Here is a 19001-nt window from a genome sequence, read left to right as displayed (position 1 = left end):
TTTATTGCTGTTTTAAATATCTCATAAATTGGAAAATACGATTAACTGATCCAATATTTTTGATGCATTTTATTTAGTAGGCTTTTTACTTTGTGTTCTGTAATGTGAACGATATCTAGTGGTTGNATTCGTTCTACAAAATTGGCTGTCGCAAAAATTTGTAAAAGCCTTCAAATAGCATGCCTGATTTAAGGATAGATTAAGTCTAGATAAATCCATTCGTTTCGCTATTGCAAAGTCGAATGTAAATTGAAGAGTTATATCCACAGTTTGAAACAGAACTTTCCACCATGAACTACACTTCACTGCTCTTCCTTTGCTGTAACTAAAAACGCCATTCCGTAGGAAATGGCCATATCTATCAGATCACCAAATTGGGATCCGATCGGATCATTATAGCCACAATGGAGAAATTAATTTCCAGTGGCTTAACCCACCCTGTCCCGCAGCTTTTGTTGCTCTTTTTACATTCTCTCATTCACACTCTGCTTCTGCTTCACTCGGCCCCTGCCTCTGCCCTCCCCCTGGCAATGACTCTTCCGACTTTTAACCCACCCCGTCCCACAGCTTATATTTGTTTTTTTTTGTGTGAGGGCGCTGTCTCTGCCTCTACCGCAAGTCAGCAGTATGTGCGTCTAGGGAAGGGCGGCGAGCGTGTTGGTGTGAGAAGTGTTGTAGATGTAGATGACTTTGTCGCATTAAGCTACTGACAGAAGCTTGTTGCTATAGAACATACATGTGATATGTGAATACGATAGAGAAAGGGGAAGAATATGNCAATGACTCTTCCGACTTTTAACCCACCCCGTCCCACAGCTTATATTTGTTTTTTTTTTTGTGTGAGGGCGCTGTCTCTGCCTCTACCGCAAGTCAGCAGTATGTGCGTCTAGGGAAGGGCGGCGAGCGTGTTGGTGTGAGAAGTGTTGTAGATGTAGATGACTTTGTCGCATTAAGCTACTGACAGAAGCTTGTTGCTATAGAACATACATGTGATATGTGAATACGATAGAGAAAGGGGAAGAATATGCATTTAATAGGTGAATATCGAAATTGAAAAGAAGAAGACATTAAATTGATTTGAATTCCGACTCGGCCGAACAGCAGCACTTGTCTTTTTATTTCGAGAATTTGATTCTGAACTGGTTGCGAGGAGTTGCGGAAACAGTGGCCAAAAGCTAATTTTTAAAATTTAAAACTAACACTAGGTTTTTAACGCTCTGTATTAGAAAAAGAGTGACCATCAAAGTTGCGTATAAGAAATTTTCATAGACGGCGCCACTTTCGAAAAATCTGCTGTGAAACCTAGCGGTCATTATTTCACAGAATGTGCAGGGAAAAAGTACCAATTTTATTGCTGTTTTAAATATCTCATAAATTGGAGAATACGATTAACTGATCCAATATTTTTGATGCATTTTATTTAGTAGGCTTTTTACTTTGTGTTCTGTAATGTGAACGATATCTAGTGGTTGGTGATGTCTTCTACATCTAGATGTAGTCCTGAGTGCCGGGTATAAAAGTTGTAACGCGTAAGAAGCGTCTCACACGTCCCTTCTCGTTTGTAGTTGCTTTGGTGCTGGGAGTGTCGGCTTCAGCCAATAAACTTATAAACAAATTGAATAGCAAATTTGTTCCTCGTCTCAGTTTTGGGAAAGTTTATAAATTTATTTAGGTGTTTATTTTTACTGATTGCCATTGAATACATCGGAAACATGCATTTAGCATATTTTTTTAAGGCTACATATAAATCGAAATTCAATGAAGTAAATTTATTTATTATAATTCTCTAGCAATGTAAAGCAGACCAGAAACTAAATAAATAATAAATCCGTTGAAATCTTTTTTATACTTATCAGACTTATAGAAATATATACACAGATTTATATGCACATGCTTGAATTTGAACATATACATATATATTATATAAAAACCAATATCGAAATGATATTTCACAGTAAAACTGATTCTATACTGGGAGCGTGTTTTTATTCTATATAAAGTGAGGGACTCTTGGCAAAAGAAAAGCGAAACTGTTAGTATGAACAACTAGATTGTTTGTCTGCTGGGGGCTTGTAAGTAACTTCTACTAAGAAATACTACCAGAAAATATGAAAAATAATTTTTTTTAAAGGAGAGGAGAGAAAGGCTCTCAGAGAAATTGAATATCAGCGCAGGTTGGATCGAGCAAAGGAGGGATTCAACAATTTACAACCTGAACTAAAAATGTATTTTGCACTGAGCCAGCAGATATAATTGGATCAGGAAACAGTAGACAAAGAGATAACCAATTATCAGATGGCACTGGAAATGGCCGCTAATCAGTTGGCCGAAATACGTGAAAAATTAGTGGAAGCCAAACGTGAATGTCCACAGGAGCAGTCAGACAACAGAGAACCAAAACCAAGCTACCAACTTGACCGCAATTGGCAACCAATCAGACGTATAAGCCCAGGTTTAGTTGTAGTCCCACATAATCCGAATTGGAAACCCAACAGAGGTATACGTCATGGTGTTAAGTGAGTCCCTTATAATCCTAACTGGAGGCCAAACAGAGACATGGATCGGGGTAATCCCTACGGGAGACCTTAGAGCCACTTCATTCCCTCATGGCCCCGTCCACCTTAACATTTTCCAAGTTAAATACGAAGCTTCTAGACATAAAATATGTCTGCAAAATGTATCTAAATATATCTTTTTAATGAAGAAAAGACCAATTCTTAGCTGAAGATGGATATTCGGAATAATTTTAAAGGGGACATGGCCTGAGACTTAATTTTATTAATTTCCATAAAAAGATATGTAAAACATGAAAAAAATACCAAAGAAATAGTAAAAAATAATAATTGGAATAATATGTTTATAATATTTAATAGTAATATAATTGTTTTAGAAAATCAAAAAATAATGAAAACGAGGAGACGCTTGTGAGACGTTTCGTGCGAATCACAACTTTTATACCCGGTATTTTGTACGTACATATGTATGTAATTTTATGATTTTTTCAGATTGTACATTTGACACTTTACGTTTTTTCTACATCTACATTACTTCTCACACTAAGACGCCCGTTTACGACCCGCTCCCGCAAAGCCGCACACTGCACGATGCAGAGCCTGCGAGCGAGAGAGTATGAGTAACAATAAACGGTGTTGTTATCTTCAAAACTGTGGATACATCAGATGTTTGCCCATTGCGGAGGCGGTCCGAAATTTTGAAATACACTTGTAACAGTGTGAGCATACAGACGTCTGGATGCAAAACGTAGTTGCCCTATCGCGTATGGTCTCTGAGTACTATTCGCTGATAAGGACGGACAGACGGACAAGCAGAAATGGCAATATCGACTCGGCTGTTGATGCTGATCAAGAATATATATGTACATACATAAACTTTTCATCGAAAAATACAATATTTCCTATTTACTCTTCGAGTATATAAATTCTGTATAACGCTTTGCAATTTGCTTCGTTTGACATTTACTATACTCCAAGTAAATGTCAAACGAAGCAAATTGCAAAGCGTTATACAGATTCTCCAGACAATCCGTAATATAAAGCTGAGACTTCCCATGGCAATTCTACAGTTTAAGGAACGCCTGCATCGAGATGAGATCTGTTTTGTTTGTATTCACCGCAGCACTGCGTAAGTTTTGTTGACGGCAAAAAAGTGTGAATTGAACTATAAAATACTTATTTGGAATAGTTTTGTGGGGCAACGTGGCAGGAACGGAAGCACCAAAGGCAAAAGCTCCACAAATATTAGAGCCATCCGAACGAAGCGGTGGCGGATTGTCCCCAAAATCTCCACAAATATTAGAGCCATCCGAACGAAGCGGTGGCGGATTGTCCCCAAAGGCACCACAAATTTTAGAGCCAGCTGGTTAGAGCCCTGCGGTTGACTATTGATAGGGAGTTAAAGATAGTCACGAACTCGCTATGGAGGAGGCTTTCACGCAGAGAAGGCACAAATCAAAACCATTTATATTTTATAATCACACTGTATGCCTTGGCATGAATAAATATAATCCCTGAGCATCAATCAATGTTTAAGCTTATTTTTAATGTTTAAATGTTTAATGTTTAAAGCTTTTTTTAGAGGTAGCGGTTTGTTTTTTCACATATGTTAAGTATCTTAGATCTAAAAACCTGATTGATTCAGCTAAAAAGTGGACACGAACAATCTGTGGTTTTGGCTTAACGCCTGGGAAATGCAAAAATGTTGATTTTTGTGGCTTCTATAGTCTCTGAGATCCAGGCGCTCAACAAGACGGGGGGATGGACACACGGACGGATAGACAAACGGACAGAAAGACATGGCTTTATCGACTAGGCTGTTAATAAGTACTGATCATTCATTCTCTCTGTACATCCACTGTTCCACACAAATACAATATACCCTATTTACTCTTTGAGTACCGGGTATAAAAATTGTAATAAAATACCTTGGAAACTTAGCCTCAACCAAGACGCTTTTCCTGAGTAAGCAAGATGTTTTAACCGACAGCGTTTTTAAACATTTTCGGAAGTTTATCGTACGGACTAAATTCCTATCTAATTCAGATCTATTTAGGTAAGCAAAGCGATAACGTTTCAGCTTACATTTAACTTCTCAATATAGGTGTCAAACTTTGTCTTGAAAGGTGGTACTTGATGTGAAGTGACGAGAAGGAAACGACATTGTTTTTAAAAAAACATTGTCTAAGCTCTTTCTTTTTGTGCTGACTTTCTTCTATTTATTTTGAAGGCAGCATTTGTCTCTGGCACTGCAATGTTGCCATAATTGAAGATATTCCAATAATTGGAGACTTACTCGACAAAACCAACCAGGCAATAGGGTAATAAAACCTCATAGAATCCAAACATATTTGTACTTAAAGTGCACTGTAAATATGTCTATATATATCTACTGAATAAATAATGCAAAATACAACAAAAATTTTGAAAATATACTAAATGCATAGAAACGCCAGGACACTTTTCACGGATATTTTGCTAAAAGCTTATGAGTCATAAGAAATTTAAAAAAAAACCTTAAATTCAAGTGAGTTAGGTTTAAAACGAAACTAATTCAAATGAACGCTCATTCGTTATGGTCATTCGTAGTTGCATTTAATTCCATTCATTTGTACTCAGTTTGGTACCGAAATCTCCACCATGAACTACACTTTTTGGCTTTTATTTTGCTGTAAGTCCATCTGATTCCTTCGATTAAGTTGCACAGCTGCTGACTTTATTTATGTAGGCACCATTTGGCTCTGTCGATTGAGTATAGCTCAACCAAGGATCAGCGCTCGCTCTGTCACCATTTCGAAGCAGATGATTAATGGAAAGCCAAGGACTGTTATCACCGAGGTAGAGGATAATGTGGATTCTGTACATCAACTGATAACCCGTACAAAAAAGACCAAACGCCAACCTGTAAAAATGAGCAAAAGAGCTGCTGCTCGTATGAAGTATAAGATGGATACGGGAGTGGCACGTTAAAAAAATGCTGCAGGGAAACAGATTTTGATTTTTAAAATCTAAATACATTGGCAAAGAAGTGTTTCATTCTAGATTCTTTGGTTGTAGGAAAACCTTTGTTTCCTCAAGTTATTTATTTAAATATTGATAAATTTGTGAATTTCTTAATATTTCTTCGATGATCTATTGTGAACTGTAAAATAGAAAGAGATGAGACTCTAATGCTCAAAAATACTATGCTGCTGCGGAAAGGTATTTACTTCCTAGTGTGCCTCTCAGCCATTGAAAATTACTTTGAAATATTTAAAAATCTTCGCTCAGAAAAACGCATCTCTTCCACTTTAACCCTTTCAGCCACCCGGCGTCATAGCGCTAGTTCTAAATCATAGAAATTCGTCTGGAATCTAGATCTTGATCTACTTTCTAAATTATGGAACCCGTAATAAACTGGGCCAAGACCAGGGCGCCTTGCTGACGCAATTTGTAGACAGATATCTACCTGTCGGATTCTTGGGCTACCTGTTGGGATCTCAGTTTTTGGATTGCTCTAATTTGTGAAGGGTTTTCGTGTCGGGTCTATGGGATTGAACGAACCTTAACTGGAATTCCGTTGGCAGGGTAAAAGTGTCGCGTTTCATCAGCTTTAAATGGACCAAAAACGCTGCCGTCGCACTGCTTGAAAGCGTTTCGTTTGACAGATTTATGCATACTTTCAGTTTTTGGTCGAAGATCGTCTGTGCATCTCGCTGCTTGAGTTTCCGAAATGGCTGGTAATTTATGGACTGCATTTTGTTAGCTCAACACATTTTATTAGTTTTATTGCCGGGTGTCATTTGAAAACGATAGCATAGCCCATGGAATGTGGAATGTGTGAAGAAAATATTATGCTTAATGCTGCTTCGAGTGGGTTTTTGTAGCTATAAAAATGCTACCAAAAGAACTCATATTTGCAGAGAATAAAAGCGTGTCAAATTGAGGCTTAAATATGAGAAATCCTTCAATTACTTTAATCTTATTTACGTAATCCTTTGTCAGAGAGCGTGTTCTGACAAACATTTCTGAGAAATATATGTACATATGTATACTCGTAATTTGGTAGCGTCTCATTCTGCAAATTTGTCACGTAATCAAATATGAAATTATACCAAAAATAAATTCCATAAAAAGAGCCACGCCACACACTAAAATACTCATGATATTTATATTTGCGGCACACGACAAAACCACAAACAGCCAAACCAAAAATAAAAATAAAATAAATAAAAACACAAGCAGACAAGACATTTCTTTGGGATATCATCATCCTTTTTTCTTAGCCACGAGACAAACGCCCACCAACAAAATGTTTCTACAAAGAACAAAGGAAGAAGCATGCAAAATGAGCAGAGACTTGTTGTTATGGGTTTAATTTGAATGGAAGAACGAGTAAAGGAACAGCAACATCAACTTTGCATTGTTTTCCAGCTCAAATTAAAACCTAAGCCCATACGAAATATAAAGCGAAAATTACACACAAATCAGAGTCACACTAAAAATGACCTCCACATCGAGCTCTGGCAAGAAACAGTGCTGCCCCAGGGAGGTGCACGTCGAAGACATTCACTTGGGTGATGGTTTAATGGAGGATATGGGTCGACGCTGCCTCAGCGAAGTCTTTGCGGATGTTTGGTTATTGGTTGAGGATCAGCGGATTCCCGCCCACTGTGTGATTTTGGCCGCACGGAGTGACTTTTTTCGTGATCTGCTCTACGGCTCAATGCCAAAGGATCGTCAGATAACGCTATATGTGGCATTGGCGCCTTTCAAAGTGATTTTGGGATATATCTACACGGGCACCCTGTCAATCTGCACACTTTCTTTGGCTGCCATTGTCAATGTGTTGGCTGTGGCCCACCTATATAGATTGGATGAGGTAACAATGGAGTTGAACAAACGTCTTGAGCAGAGTCTGCACCTTAACAATGTGTTTATGGTGCTGGAGGCAGCGCGGTGCAATAATCTGGAGGAATTGGCTGAAGAATGCTTTCAGTTCATGGACCGTATGGCAGCCGAGCTGATTAGAGAGGAATCCTTCCTACAGGTGTCCAAGGCGACACTGGTGGAAGTCCTTAATCGGGAAACCTTTAAAGCATCAGAAGATGACATCTTTTGGCTAGTCTGCGAATGGAGTCGCCAAAACACACAGGAGAATATTCAATCGCTGTTTTCGTTGCTTGGTCTGCCACTCACCAGTGAGGAAGAAGTATACCTGGGGAGCTCCTCAGGCCCCACAGACGCGGAAAAGCCTCCAAAAAGTGTGCCCTTCCTCGCCACCTTGTGGCCAGAGAAGGATGTGGCCTATGACAAGTATTTCTTACGGCGTATACGTGGCAGCCACAATGAGCAAATGATCGATTTGAGGCACTTTTACAGAATAAATTGTGTCAGCCTTATCGAACGTATAAAATCTGTGGAGATCTGCTATGATGTGCAGGTCTCCTGCGACCAGCAACGTTGGGATCGTGTCAGCAGGATAATACCAGGTGGAATGCCTTGGCCCGAGGGCTGGATGAATGTCTACTTTGCGGATCGACCCGTGCGCTTTATACGGATAGTGAATCCCGAAAATGAGCGCAAGGATTTGTTGGCATACTTCGAGCTGCAAGCAAAACACACGACAAAGCTTTAATGAAACTGTTTGTTCGTCAATTCAACAGCTGCACAGGAAGTGGACAAGTCTTATCTGACAGATACAAATACGCAAATGCCCGCAAAATGAACAAAATACTCGCTGTTGTTCAATATTGTTTATGATTTAAGTCATTTGTTTGTAATTGGATCTTGATAATTGTCCGGTGATAGGGTGACATAGAAACGAGCCCTTCCCCTAGCCTTCCTCCCCCCAATGTCACTAGATTTGACGCATCTTATCAGCGATTCGTGCAGCTAAGCAAACAAACGCATTGTATTTGCTGTGTATTTATTTGTTCAACTGGCAAATATTAAGACTCAAATGATAATCGACAAAGAAAGGGGGTTTGGAAATTTGCATGGTCGGATCTCAGTGTGGAAAAGTTCAAAATGTAAACATGGGCAGAAAGTTCCTCCTTCAAGTGTGTAAGCAAAAGTAATGAAAAAAAAAAAAAATACAATAAGCAAGAACTTTTTCCTCCTCCGCCCATTAAATTCATTGCCACAAACAAATGTTTTTGACTAAATGATGTTTGTCTTTACTCTTGATTCTTTTTCCTTTTGGCTTGCCAAAGGCAGAGTTTTGCTGTTAAGGAAACCCAATCTCCAACGACAATTAAACTTTGGAAACATAAATAGTATGCATTTGAAGAGTGTTTTATGACGTTTACATTGCTAAAACTTTAGGATTACATTTCGAGTATTGTCTGCAACCTCTTCCAAAAACCAGCTGTCAGTCTTTGCTCTTGACTCAGCTTGAAGTATTGCAAAGTATTTTCAAATAAACAATAGCGGAGATTTTTTGGTTCATTCAAGAAGGTTTTTGGCTTTACAAAGACACCGCAGGAGCTGGACAATGCGCTGTGCTCAATGCCTCTGCGATTGTCATTCGTTTCCGTTTCCTGTCCTGCGGCGCATCGAATGCGATTTAATTTTTATTGTACGCCGCTGCCAATCGATACAAAAGTCATTTATGGAAGGTGAGAGAGCTGAGACATTGCCGCTTCAATGTGAGTGTCGTCCACTCAGCAGTGAAGTGTTGGCCATCAGGGAGGCAATGGCGAAGGCAATGGGAATTGGCCAGGTGCTCACTTGTAGGCAGACCCTCAGGTAGGCCATAGAGAGTGTCTTAGAGTCCCTTTGGTTAGTGAAATGGATAAGATTTATTTTTAATTAATTGATTACATCCACAGACAAAGTAGAGGCCTAAACCAGACATAGTAAGGGGCAGAAACCGCACATAGAAAGAGGCAGAAACGGAAAGGCTAAACTATGTGTTAAAACCCCCTAGAGGACACGGCCTGGCAATTCATTAATTTGCTAATACCCTTTGCCAATCCTTTAGACCACACACAGAACCCACACACACGCCATTTCGAAGTTCTATCCCAAGAGCTTTATTTATTACTTAATTCTATCATCAATTTCGCAATCAATTAATTTGTCATTTGGGCCCGATGCTTATCAATCATTGATTGATTTCCGCCACAGCTGGTATTTGTGCGGTGGTGGCCAAAATCAGAAACACGCATCACACAGTGAGAAGATTTGTTTAATCAAAAGCCGCCACACACAAACAAAAATCAAACAAAAGACTCAAGCGCTCTTTTTAATGTTTTACGGATGTGGCTGATTATATTATAATTGTTTAAAAATTTCCCCATAAATAAATAACTAGAATAAATGTGGGATTAAAGTGCTTCGAAAAAAACAAACGAAAAATACTTTTACATATATTAATGATTTAACCTGAAACCGTATTTAAAAGAGAATTATATATTTTAATCGAATTTTTTCCCCGCAAACTTTTTACCATCCATCATAATGGAGTATGAAATAATAATAATATTGAGAATTTTAACACTTTCACGCTTTACCAAAAGGCTAATTGGTTAAAACCAATTGAAATGTATTTTATTAAGCCGCTTATAGAGTGAATTGTGAGGGTATGGAATAGTAAGTGGTCCGTTCAGAAATGGGGTATGGAATATAAGAGTCTTTAATAAGTGGATTTGACTTGTGCTATTCGTTTGAAAATAAGACATATTTACATATGTATATGTAAAAATATACTTATGTTTGTACAATGTACAGTATTCGTGTGTCTGTTTTTGCTCTTGCACTTTTGTTGTATTTCTCCAACGCACGCGGTGCGGTGCACTCGCATTTTTAATCTCACTTGATCTTCATTTCATCGACGAGCTTTGGCAGCTCTCTCACCCATTCAAAGCATAGCCTACCTGCTGTCTCAATTGTTGCAATTGCCCCTCTCAGAAACAACAACTCTTGCTCCAGCTGCGACGACGACACCTTCGCTCTCTCAGAATTAAGTGCCCTCCATTTAGCTCTCTGCCACTTCCTAGCAACGCTCTTCCTCTTCTTGTTTGTCTCTGTCTCCTATAGATTTTCCATTCAATTAATTAACTTATTTTGTGCTGTTTTTCGGGCTTTTTCAATTGCCTGAGAGCTAATCAGTTAATTGTGCTCCAATTTGAGGTTCCAGGTCACGTAATGTACATAGGTCCTAAAACTGTTTTTGTTGCGTGAGCGGGCTTGGCTTTCTTCTGCTTGAGTTGGCTCGAGCCCATGGCTTTAATTGTTTAAACAATCACAAATCACAAAAATCACGAGAGCGTAAAATTCCGATAAGGCACGCGTCCTGGAGGCACAGACATTTGTCTGTTCTGGGGGTCATAGATTTAGTATGTATTTTCCGCATTAAAATCCCCCCCTACTATGCAATTGTCTGGTCATTGTTTTGGTGCTGACGTCAATCTTTGACTCTTGGGATTGAGCAGATGCTCTGTCAATTCCCGTAAGATCTCTGGCAGTACTCTCCCACGCCTGTCAACGGACGGGGCTGTGTGGGCCTCTCTTCTTTTGCGGTTTGTGTTTCACGTTTAGCTAATTTCTCCACATTAATTTTCTTCCCTCGTTGTTTTGGCCATTTTCTGCGGTCTGCCCGCATTTGTGCTTTCCATCGAATCGAATTGAAAGTGAAAACTGAAAACCTGAAAGTGTGAGTGGAAAATGATTTGCAATCAAACCCCACTTTGATTAAAGCATTCAATTTGATTAGCTCTCTAATGAGGCAGCGCAAGGCGACTGGTGACTGGCGAGTGTCTCGCAGTCGATGGCTGGCTGATGGGCTTATGCAACAATCCTCCTCGCCCCTTGCCACACACCCACAATGTACCCCTGCCCTGCCACACTCTCTCTAGAGGACCCGCACAGTTGTTGTCATTAATTTCAAATTTGTTTCGCCTAAAAAAATAATAATGGAAAAAAGTCAGCAGACCACAAAATGTACTCCCATTTGGGCTTCTGTTTCCCTTTCCATTTTTCAGATGTGCACCACATGAGATTGTTTAGCCCTTTATTTTTCCTGATGTGAATTGAATTTGGAGCAATAAAGAACCTAAGAGTTTTTATACCCGGCACTCGAAGAGTAAGTATTGTATATTGTATTTGTGCACAAAGTATGTAACTCACAGAAGGAAACGTTTCTGACCCCATAAAGTATATATATTCTTGATCAGCATCAATAGCCGAGTCGATTGAGCCATGTCTGTCTGTCCGTCCGTCTGTCCGTCTGTTCGTCCTGATGAGCGCCTAGTACTCAGAGACTATGAGAGCTAGAGCCACCAAATTTTGCATCCAGACTTCTGTATGCTCACACTGTAACAAGTGTATTTAAAAAATGAGCCCCGCCCCTTTCCGCCCTACATATACAATTGAAGATAAAAGAAAACTAAACACGCCATTCCGTAGGGAATGACCATATCTATCAGATCACCATTGGGAATGAAGAAATTATGTTGCAGTGGCTAAACCTTCCCTGTCCCGCAGCTTATATTTGTTTTTTTCACATTCTCTCATTCACACTCTGCTTCTCCTGTGTGCGGCCACTGCAGTGCACTGCCAGTGCCGCGAGTCTGCAGTGTGTGGTTCTAGGGATAGTTTCCTCATGCTCTAGGGAAGGGGGGGGGGGGGGGGGGGGGGGGGGGGGGGGGTCGGAGCTAAAGGAGCGTGTTGGTGTGAGAAGTGTTGTAGATCCAGATGACAGATGAAGAAAAAATGTTGAATTCACAAAACACCGCTAAGGTGCAGATGTAGTACTGAGTGCCGGATATAAAAGTTGTGACGCGTAAGAAGCTCCTCACACGTCCCTTCTCGTTTTTGTTACGAATTATCAATATTTGATGGAGCTCTAATTTTTATTTATTTGTATTATTATTTATTCAGAGCAACAGCTCTTGGCATAGGACGGGTCCTATATTCATATCTACCCATCAATCAATTATAGAGTATCTTTGTTCTTTCCTTTATTTCATCTTCTAAAGAGTATCCCACAGCTCACCTTCTTGTACATAAATTCCACTCTCTTGGTGCCTCTATCCACCACGAATTCCACTTGTTCTGATTAACCCTTTGATGGTAGCACAAATAATTATAAATTAATATGCTGCCAGATGCCTTTTATGCCTCCCGCTCGCTTGCTTCACTCCATTCCTCTTCGATTCTTACGCTTTCCTCCCCTCCAAATTACCAAAAAAAAAACATTTTTGTCTCTCTCTTTTGTTTTTTACTTTATTGTTTGTTTTTGCTGTGTTTTTTGGCTGATAATATAATTGCCACTTTTGTATTTGTTTTAATTATGCCGCTTTTGATGTTTTTTAGCACATACTTTTGTGTAAAATAATGTTGAATATCATTTATAATTTATATCGATTTAATTGTATTAATGGTTTTTTCCAATGATTGTAATTATTTTTTATGAATTTGTGTGGTTATTTATAATGTAATTACTACCTTACTTTTAGCCCTAATTGGTGGCTCTTTTGGCCACTCAATTGAGGTTTTTGGATCAAAAAATTACTGATGATGGATTACTGTCACGACACGTATGGAAAAACGCCTTGAATAATTGCTTAACATGCATTTAATTTTCCACACTTCCACACTTGAAGTGTGGTTAATTTGTCGCTGGTGTTATGGCGTTTGTAGATGTGGAATTTGCATAATTTAGTTGACATCTTTGTTTAAATGAAGCTTGTAACATTTATAGGTATTTATGAATAAATTGTTTTATTTTTTAAAATTTAGTTTAACTTTCTTTAAAGTTGTTGTGGGCTTTGCTTTGCTGCTGGTTTCCAAGAATCGCAAATGGTACGATTTTCACAAATACATCCAATTGCCCATCATAGGAATGACAGCTTAAGATCGGGACAGCCCCATAAACTGTCTAAATAATGTAGAATATGTTGTGAATATTTAAACGATGATATAAAGAAGATGGTTTATGGATAATTTCCAGCGGAGGAACTTAAATCGGGGGAGTTATAGAAAGGATGGCCTGTTTTCCTTCGATTTATTTATATGATGATGAGTACTGAATTTTAAGAACAAATAAGTTCTGAGGATCTTTTCTTAACATTGAAGCAAAGACAAAGATTTGTACTTTAAGACTCTTTCAAGATTTAAGTTGTTTTGAAATGTTTATCCTATACAAAAGGCTCTGATAAACTAGCAGCCATCAATGATCACTTCAAAGTTAATGAAAAATTTAATTCGGATATCTTCTAAAATGTTTTCCTTTAGTTCTATGCACTATACAATTCTTATAAAAAGCTCCATTTGGTTTCGAAAGGAATTTACTTTCTCAAAAGCCCCACCCATAACTCAATCCAGTTTTAACTCTAATTTCTAGACAATTTTGAAAGGCCTCACCACATTGACTTGCTACCGTTTCTTTTGTAGATTCCATTATATATTTTGGCAAACCATTGACACTTCCCTTTCCCATGTGGCCTAAAGAGCGATCAAACCGGCTTTTGGGGGTATCAATGGAGTAGGTTCGTTTCATTCATAGTCTACTTTTGCCAATTTGTCTGTCATTCAAACACTCACGATGTGTTAACATGTAAATTGATAAGTCGACTGAGAACGCAGGCGGCAGGCTTTGCTGGTGGGGGTACACTTAACGATCGACAGCGGATGAAGATGGGAAAATAAAATATAAATAAACCGATTTATATGCGCCCAGTCAATGAATAAACTCTGTAATGATGCCCTGCGAACGGATGAATCCCATCTAGACCCACTGATCAATGAATCTTTCTCGTGTGGTTTTATGTTGGCCATTTCCATGCCCATACCCCTCCTTCTCCCCTCGTTGGGCATCGTCCATTGTCTTTTGTGGCTTTTTGTCGTCAACCTTACACTAAGTTCATTGATAAAACTTGTTGTAGCTGTCGCTTCCTCTTTGTAAGTGATTTTTTTCTCCCTCTCTGTGCGTCTTTCAGCGTTTCTGTCTTTGGCATTTTTTCATTCAAATCCGGTCGGTGGTTGGTCTGGTCTGGTTTGTTGGTCTCTTGGTATTTTGGTCTCTATGTCGGCTGGTCGGTTGGTCGGTCGCTGGGGTCTGCCGTCTGGTGTCGATTTCGCATGTGACTGCCGTGCCCCAGTAATCAGTTCGTGTGGAAGTTGATATCGGAAATGGATTTGAGTAACAACAATGTTTTACTTGATTTTCGATTGAGTTTTTTTCTTGGGTTTAACTTGAAGCTTCTTCAATGGGTTTGTTAATTAAGTTTAAAATATATTTAAGTAGTGAAAAAAGGCGTGAAGGGTAGATGGAATTGAATAAAATAAAATACAACTATAGCCTAAGTTTTAGATGTAAATCTGCAGCTATTATTTCAGAAATGTGGGTAGCTATGCCGCAGAATTGTTTGTCAAATTTATGTTATTTATTACTCGTGTACTTTTTGTATTAAAGAACCATAGAACAATGAGAGCACAGAAATAAGCTGGAATCTATCTTATGCTATTTCCAATAAGAATTTTCCCCACAATTTTTCTATCTATATAATTAACAAATCTTTGACTGATCCTCAAGACACAGTAATGAAAATTCGAAAAAGGTTTTTTGTTGTTGCAATTTTCAAAATTTGCTCATGCTCTGGGGGGATACATAGATTCGATTGTATACATATATGTATATGTATGTGCGTGAATGTTCTGTGTGTGTGTGTGTGTGTGTGTGTGTGCAGACCTCGTTAAGTTTACAATTGTACAGCTTATGTTGCTGCTGTGAACTCTTCAGAGAAGATCCTCAATCCTTAGGCGGGCAATGCCTCGGCAATGCCGTCGGGCGCAATATCATCCAGGCTGCCCGCATAGCCCATCGGATCCAAAAACATTGGCAATAGACTGGGAGCTGGGGCTGGAGCTGGGGCTGGAGCTGGGGCTGGTGCTGGGACTGGATCTGGATCTGGACTGGCCGAGAGGGCAACAAAATTGGCATCCGATTTCTCAGACAGCATCGTGGGCCGTGGCATCATTGGTGCTGCAAGAGGCGGGGCAACTGGCGATGGATTGGGACTCGGTTCTGCCACTGGATTGGGTCTCGGTTCTGCCACTGGATTGGGACTGGGCTCGGCCACGGGATTCGGAGATGGCTCTGGGTTAGGGTCCGCCTTGTGCTTGGGATCAGCCGCTGGATTCGGTTCTGGGGAAGGCGATGGCGCAGGTGCACCATAGACGCTGTGCAGCACCGCAAAGGTACCGACTATCAGAAAAACGGTGGCTATTTTTAGTTAATGAAACAACGTTTGATCAAAGGATATTTATACTTTACCACATACAAAGGCGAAGAACGTAAGGAGTTTCATTTTCTCGCTGAATGAAGAAGTGGCTGCCTGGGGCAGGCTTTTATAGGCAGCCCTGACGAATGGCGCGAATGGTGGCTATAATCAGTTTAATTTTATGACCAGCCATGCTCTGTGATTGGAATAATATTTATATGTTTGTTGTGTCTAATTTTGATAGGAAATAATTGACTAAAATGCGGGTGGAAACGGTTGTAACTTTTGTGACTTTAAATGTTGTTCTAGGGAACCAAATTATTATTTATTTTTTTGGGAAGGATACTTAGCTGATTTTATCTACAGCTGAATTATTTATTAGATATGAGAGTTAGAACTTATTAGATATGAGAGCAGAAGAAGAACATTAAATATATGTATTTATGGCTCTCTGCGGCACTCGCGTTCCTTCGAGTAGTTCCTCCCGCACCCTGACTTGATCATTTCGTTCTCTTTGTACCAAGAGAGAGAACATGGTCCTTTCTCTGCAATTCCCAATGAAGCCACCTCAAATGGAGCTACTTTAATTTGTATTTATTATGCAATATTTAACTTTGCGAGTTCTTAAGTCCTTTAATTAAACTCAACAAATAACAACTTCTGCTGCAATTTTAGTTGCCTTACTCAAAGTTTATTTGATTTAAAAAACAAACTCAAAACATATTAAATTATTCATATAAACCAAAAGGAAACCCGCCACAAATATATCTTTAAATATCTCCAGATATCCTATATGGCGCCTTGTGCTTTGTTGAGGACTCTTTCTCCCATGGAAAGAGAGTAGGCGGCGCTGCAGCATACACCCAGACTTCATTTCCAATCAAACTGAGAAACACAGCTGTAAAAGATGGTATAATATGTCAAAAATTTATATAGCTAAGAAATCTTCACTTCAGGAGGTGGACTCACCCATAACTCCGATGAGCAGCGGCCAGTGCATATTGCTGGCACAGTTTCAGTACATCAAATGCGAGTTGCACTTCACTCGATGGATACTTTATAACGCACTTTCATGGCCATAGCTAGAGCCCCCCATAATGAAGAGTTGGCACTATAAAATCAATTTACAACACATCACAGCATCGACTGGTCATAAAAAGCAAATTTATTGATCGTTACAATTGCCACAGAGTGCATAAACATAGGAAAAGTTCTTAGACACTTTGATTGGACAGAGAAATACTGGACACAAAACCGTGTTCTGAGAGTGGAGTACTTGAAGTGAGAGGTGACTCTGGCTGGAGGTCTTGCTGGAAGTCTTTATGGAATGAAAGTCAACGTCTAAGGAGAAGATACAGTTATAAGTTTGCAGTACGATGATTTTAGTAATGGAATACTAAGTGCAATTCTTGCAACTACGAGTCTAGAAAAGATGGGAATTTATGTAGTTCAAAGCTTTTCGATTGTGTCATTTATTTTAGTTGCAGCTGTTGCTTAAGGAACATATTTCTACCGTAATTTTCATTGAGATAAACAAATACATTTCCCATTCCATAAAGCAAACTTCTCCGCATTTTTCCGCTTGATTTCCCAATCGTTTATATAACACTGAGAGTAAATAAATTACTTAAGCCAGCAGACCAAATGGGAATTCCATGCTTTTTTCCTTATAAAACCACTGCAAACTTCCTTCCCCACGAGCTGTCCAGCAAAGATGGGTTCGATACGGAAACATCTACTAACATTGGGGATCTGTAAGTGTAGATCAAAGATCTTTTAAAGACACTTCCTGGCATACATAAGTGAATCTTTTTCTAGGCCTCTGGCTGTTGGCCGACATTAAGCCGATCTCTGGTTTTCCCTCAAAGAAAAATAATTTATTTGGTCAGTGTGACACAGAGCCAAGGCCACGTCTTACGGTGATACAGCCGGGGCCAAATGGCGAACTGCAGCTCCAGGGCGGTATCATGGGACTCTATATGAACGTGCACCAGAGTCCATCGAACCATGGTCCCACGCCTAAGGATTCGCTTAAGCAAATGCACGTCTGTCCGCACTCTGAGCAGAAGTCCAATGAAGATCTATCTGTACACTATGTAAAGGTCACAGCATTTATACCGGTGAATATAAAGCCGATTCAAAACTGTGGACATAATGCGGTAGAACCACCTCCGACGCCTCCACGGCCTTCACCGTCTCCGCAACCTGATCAACCGCTACCGCTGCCACCGCCGCCACCGCCTCAGCCTTCACCGCCACCACCGCCACCACCGCCACCGCCTCGTCCTCTTCCTTCTCGATTCGTTAAGCCACCTTGTCCACATCTACCGCCTCCGCCACCCCCTAAGCCTACTGCTCAACCGGAAATCAATTTGAAAGGCTGTGTTGCGGATTGTCCGTAGTTCGTAGAGCTTCTCCAATAACCTAGAAATAGTTACGGAAATAAATATAACAGAGATCACTCCGTAGAAAACGTTAATTACAAGTTAATCTGTTAAGATGCTCATCTGTCATAAGAAAATTGCTATTTTAAAGTAAACTTTCCAATAACTTAGTGTTCAGGATTATCCAGTTGCTCAGGTTTGGCTTCTTGGTAAGTTTTGTCATGCGATTCTGGATGCTGCCACGTTTTCTCCTTGTTAATTCTTAAAATGAGCATTTCACGAAGATTTGTTGATATTTTAGAGCATTTTGGCATGGAAATTCATGAAAATTATAACTCGCAATTTTTAGAGTTTTAATAGGCTAAGGAACATTATTTCCACAGTATATTATTGGAACCTTGCAGCACTTGGGGGTGGCCATTTCTCAAACACAGCGCTGTCCTTTTTCACAATTGGATGGCAAGAATTAGGTTGGACTCCAGCCAGCAGCCAGATATCTATAATCATAGATTCAATTATGCCTGCCAGAAAGTATCTATATAGTTGCTGCAGCTACTTACAGATTCCCAACAGTACAAGTTTCCGCATCGAAATACACATTTCTGGACTGTACTTAGAGGCAGGCTGTCAGACAGAATTTTACATGTCAAAAAGCATGCAACTAACATTGGTTCTGGTGGACTATACTCGGTCTTATATATACGATAACAAATCGGCTGTGCAATTTTCCAACTAATGCATTTCGATCCCTTCAAATTGCATAATTGATATATTTTTGCCCTATGTTTTGGAGAGCCCTTAATATGATTTGAAAAGTTCTTAGAGCTTAAGCCTTGTGTTTTATAGGGCATTTATGAGTTTTACAGCCAGTATCCAGCCCACCCCTCCAGTGTCTT

At 39.6% G+C, this 19001-nt stretch overlaps 3 protein-coding genes and 3 long non-coding RNA genes across 6 annotated transcripts; 3 read left to right on the top strand and 3 right to left on the bottom strand.

Annotated features, from left to right (window-relative positions):
- The first annotated feature begins 214 nt into the window (after positions 1-214).
- Positions 215-4935, top strand: LOC117587951. The gene is made up of 2 exons (XR_004574088.1): positions 215-321; positions 4744-4935. It is a non-coding gene; the product is annotated as an uncharacterized LOC117587951 (long non-coding RNA).
- A 2061-nt stretch (positions 4936-6996) lies between these two features.
- LOC117587983 (BTB/POZ domain-containing protein 9-like) lies at positions 6997-8130 on the top strand. The gene has a single exon (XM_034278991.1). The coding sequence runs from the start codon at positions 6997-6999 to the stop codon at positions 8128-8130; it is 1134 nt and encodes a 377-aa protein (XP_034134882.1).
- A 6929-nt stretch (positions 8131-15059) lies between these two features.
- LOC117587895 (protein TsetseEP) lies at positions 15060-15844 on the bottom strand. Its single transcript, XM_034278872.1, has 2 exons — positions 15775-15844; positions 15060-15705 (listed from the first exon to the last, which is right to left on the bottom strand). Exons 1-2 carry the CDS (start codon positions 15806-15808, stop codon positions 15257-15259), a joined length of 483 nt encoding a protein of 160 aa, XP_034134763.1. The 5' UTR covers positions 15809-15844; the 3' UTR covers positions 15060-15256.
- A 546-nt stretch (positions 15845-16390) lies between these two features.
- LOC117587896 lies at positions 16391-16795 on the bottom strand. The gene is made up of 2 exons (XR_004574084.1): positions 16691-16795; positions 16391-16619 (listed from the first exon to the last, which is right to left on the bottom strand). It is a non-coding gene; the product is annotated as an uncharacterized LOC117587896 (long non-coding RNA).
- A 595-nt stretch (positions 16796-17390) lies between these two features.
- Positions 17391-18200, top strand: LOC117587894 (WAS/WASL-interacting protein family member 3-like). Its single transcript, XM_034278871.1, has 2 exons — positions 17391-17475; positions 17540-18200. The coding sequence occupies exons 1-2, from the start codon at positions 17436-17438 to the stop codon at positions 18121-18123; spliced, it is 624 nt and encodes a 207-aa protein (XP_034134762.1). The 5' UTR covers positions 17391-17435; the 3' UTR covers positions 18124-18200.
- Positions 18201-18434: 234 nt separating this feature from the next.
- On the bottom strand, positions 18435-18781 carry LOC117587897. Its single transcript, XR_004574085.1, has 2 exons — positions 18666-18781; positions 18435-18602 (listed from the first exon to the last, which is right to left on the bottom strand). It is a non-coding gene; the product is annotated as an uncharacterized LOC117587897 (long non-coding RNA).
- Between the last annotated feature and the right edge of the window lie 220 nt (positions 18782-19001).

Source organism: Drosophila guanche, unplaced genomic scaffold (genome assembly GCF_900245975.1).
Source record: "Drosophila guanche unplaced genomic scaffold, DGUA_6, whole genome shotgun sequence".
NCBI classification, from domain to species: domain Eukaryota; kingdom Metazoa; phylum Arthropoda; class Insecta; order Diptera; family Drosophilidae; genus Drosophila; species Drosophila guanche.
This window is presented reverse-complemented; position numbering and strand designations above follow the sequence as displayed.

Bases quoted from the DNA above. Each gene is read 5' to 3' on its own strand.
- LOC117587983 (XM_034278991.1), top strand. From the start codon at position 6,997: ATGACCTCCACATCGAGCTCTGGCAAGAAACAGTGCTGCCCCAGGGAG.
- LOC117587895 (XM_034278872.1), bottom strand. From the start codon at position 15,808: ATGAAACTCCTTACGTTCTTCGCCTTTGTATGTG. The intron at 15,706-15,774 runs GTAAAGTATAAA...TTTTTCTGATAG, and splicing joins GTTCTTCGCCTTTGTATGTG to TCGGTACCTTTGCGGTGCTG.
- LOC117587894 (XM_034278871.1), top strand. From the start codon at position 17,436: ATGGGTTCGATACGGAAACATCTACTAACATTGGGGATCT. The intron at 17,476-17,539 runs GTAAGTGTAGAT...ATCTTTTTCTAG, and splicing joins TCTACTAACATTGGGGATCT to GCCTCTGGCTGTTGGCCGAC.